This window comes from Mandrillus leucophaeus, unplaced genomic scaffold (assembly GCF_000951045.1).
Source record: "Mandrillus leucophaeus isolate KB7577 unplaced genomic scaffold, Mleu.le_1.0 Scaffold851, whole genome shotgun sequence".
Taxonomy (NCBI): Eukaryota; Metazoa; Chordata; class Mammalia; order Primates; family Cercopithecidae; genus Mandrillus; species Mandrillus leucophaeus.
The window spans coordinates 141,918-144,126 of NW_012109264.1; the positions used below are offsets into that span (position 1 = coordinate 141,918).

The 2,209-nt window shown below is 37.4% G+C and overlaps 1 protein-coding gene across 2 annotated transcripts in view; it reads left to right on the forward strand.

Annotated features, from left to right (window-relative positions):
* ADCY8 (adenylate cyclase 8 (brain)) overlaps nt 1–2,209 on the forward strand; it is a 283,450-nt gene that overhangs the window by 51,936 nt on the left and 229,305 nt on the right. For both annotated transcript variants that reach the window (XM_011968626.1, XM_011968627.1), the window contains exon 2: nt 1,522–1,671. In XM_011968626.1, coding sequence (XP_011824016.1) covers nt 1,522–1,671 — 150 coding nt within the window. The remainder of the gene's footprint in view (nt 1–1,521; nt 1,672–2,209) is intronic.

The window sequence follows — 2,209 nt, forward strand, 5'->3', positions numbered from 1 at the left end:
TATTATTAAATAATATTTATGTATTAATAATTTTTTTCAAAATGGTTATATTCTATTGGCATATTTCCAAATTTACTGACCCATCATCTATGTTCTGCTGTTAATATCCAGTTGGTTCAGATATTTTGTTTTTCATTTCTGAAATTTTCTTTTTTTGAGGTTTCTCTTTCTTTTCTTATTTCTTATCTTTTCATTCACTGCTAAAATATTTACTTTCGGTGAATTTCATTCATTGCTAGAATGTCACTGAGCAAAGTTGTAAGAACTATTATAATCTCGGCCTGCTGATTCCAACATCTGGGTCAGATTAGAATAGATATCTGTTAACTATCTTTTCTCTTGAGATTGAGTCACATTTTAATGTTTATTTTTATGTCACATAATTCTGTGCTATGTTCTGGGCATTGTGAATGCTCTGTGGTTAAGGCTGAATTATCTTACCTTCCCCTGGAAATAGTGATTTTTGCTTTGTTCTGTTTCACTTTAGCAGGTAATTAACTTGACTGAAATCAAAAGAAAGTCTTTGTCTTTTGGACTGCAGTTCAAATATCAGTTCAGTTATTTTTATCCTTAGCTCAATTGCTTACTGTCTTCCCTATGCATATGTGGTTCAGTTAAGAGGTTATAAAACAATTTTAGGTTTTCTTTCACTGGGTTCTTTACTTTTTGGAATTCTTCTCCCACTTTCTGGAAGCTACAGTGGTCTGGAACTCTGTTCTTTGCTTCTTTAAGCTACCTGCGTTTTCTATTGCAGTTATAGCTACCACACACTGCATGAGCTGTGACCTGGTCTCAGGCTAAAGCCATAAAAATAAAGAAATTCATACTATGTTGTTCATTTCTTCCATGTGCTGACCCCTCTTCAAAAATGTCTGCTTTTCTTGACTGAAGAGTAGTTAGAAAGGGGGCAAATGAAAAAGTGGGAGGCCCAATTTAAGAGTCCAGGAAACATATCTTGATGCCTAGAAATAGAATAATGGAAGTGGAGATGAAAAGCAATAGATAAACACGTTTCTTTTCTTGAGTTAGAAACAGGACTTGGATTCTATCCAAGGAGATCTGAGAACACCAGAGTCTAAATATAGTAGTCAATGTATTCGAAGTCAAAGGTATTCAATGGATTCCTTTCCTGTTTCTTATTAGTCTCTTCTTTTTATTCCCACCAGATTCTCCAAACCCTTAAAAGCCAGAAGCTTTTGCTGGTGAAGGGGAGAGAGAGAAGGTGGAGTAAAGAAGTCAACCAGATTCTCTCTTTTGCACAGCAGGTTTCCCATGAAGACTCCAGTCTAAACCTGGGGAGAAAGAAGCCTAAATTGGAGAAAGTGATGAAAGAAGCCCTCTCTGAAGAGATGACATTTGTCTCAAGATCTGAATGAAGGGCATAGTTCTACAAACATGAGATTAAACATGTGGATTACTACATTAGGATTTACCTTGGAAATTCATATTTATTTGTGTATTTTATTGTTGCTTGTAAATAGCTTTTGTTTTAAGCACCTGACCAGACTGTGTTTGTTTTAGGTTGTGGCCCAGGCAGTGTTATTCATGTGTATGAACACAGCTGGAATCTTCATCAGTTACCTGTCAGACCGGGCCCAGCGCCAAGCTTTCCTGGAGACTCGGAGGTGTGTGGAGGCCAGGCTGCGCCTGGAGACAGAGAACCAAAGACAGGTACCAACTGACAAGGCTGTGTGTTTTAGTTATCACCTAGCCAGTCTCTAACTTATATGGAGCTCCTGTTTTGCTCCCAAACACGTCCTGACTTGCAAATGTTCTCTTAAAGTTTATGTCACAGGATTCCAGAGTCGGAAATAGTTGTGTTAAACTTACAGGTCAGAATGAGTTGGTCTTATTCTCCACACTCACTTCATCGTTCCCCATAAGAAATAAAGTGATTACAGTCACAGATGTATTTCCTGACACCTTTCACTGACATCTGTGTTTGTGAACAAGGTCATGATGCCTCAAAACCATCAGCATCCCTGTCTTTGACCCTCTTTCTTTTAAACTGTAAATGTGTTATTTCAGATAAAAATGTTTACTGTCTACCAATTCAAATTAGAGTAAGCGCGTAGAAGAATCTTACACATGCCTAGTCTCTAAAACCACAACCTGATTTTTAGAAGGGATATACACACACAAAAATCCTGTGGACATGATGCCAACATCAGAATAAGGGATACAGTAGGAAAAGAAGTTGGATTGCAGG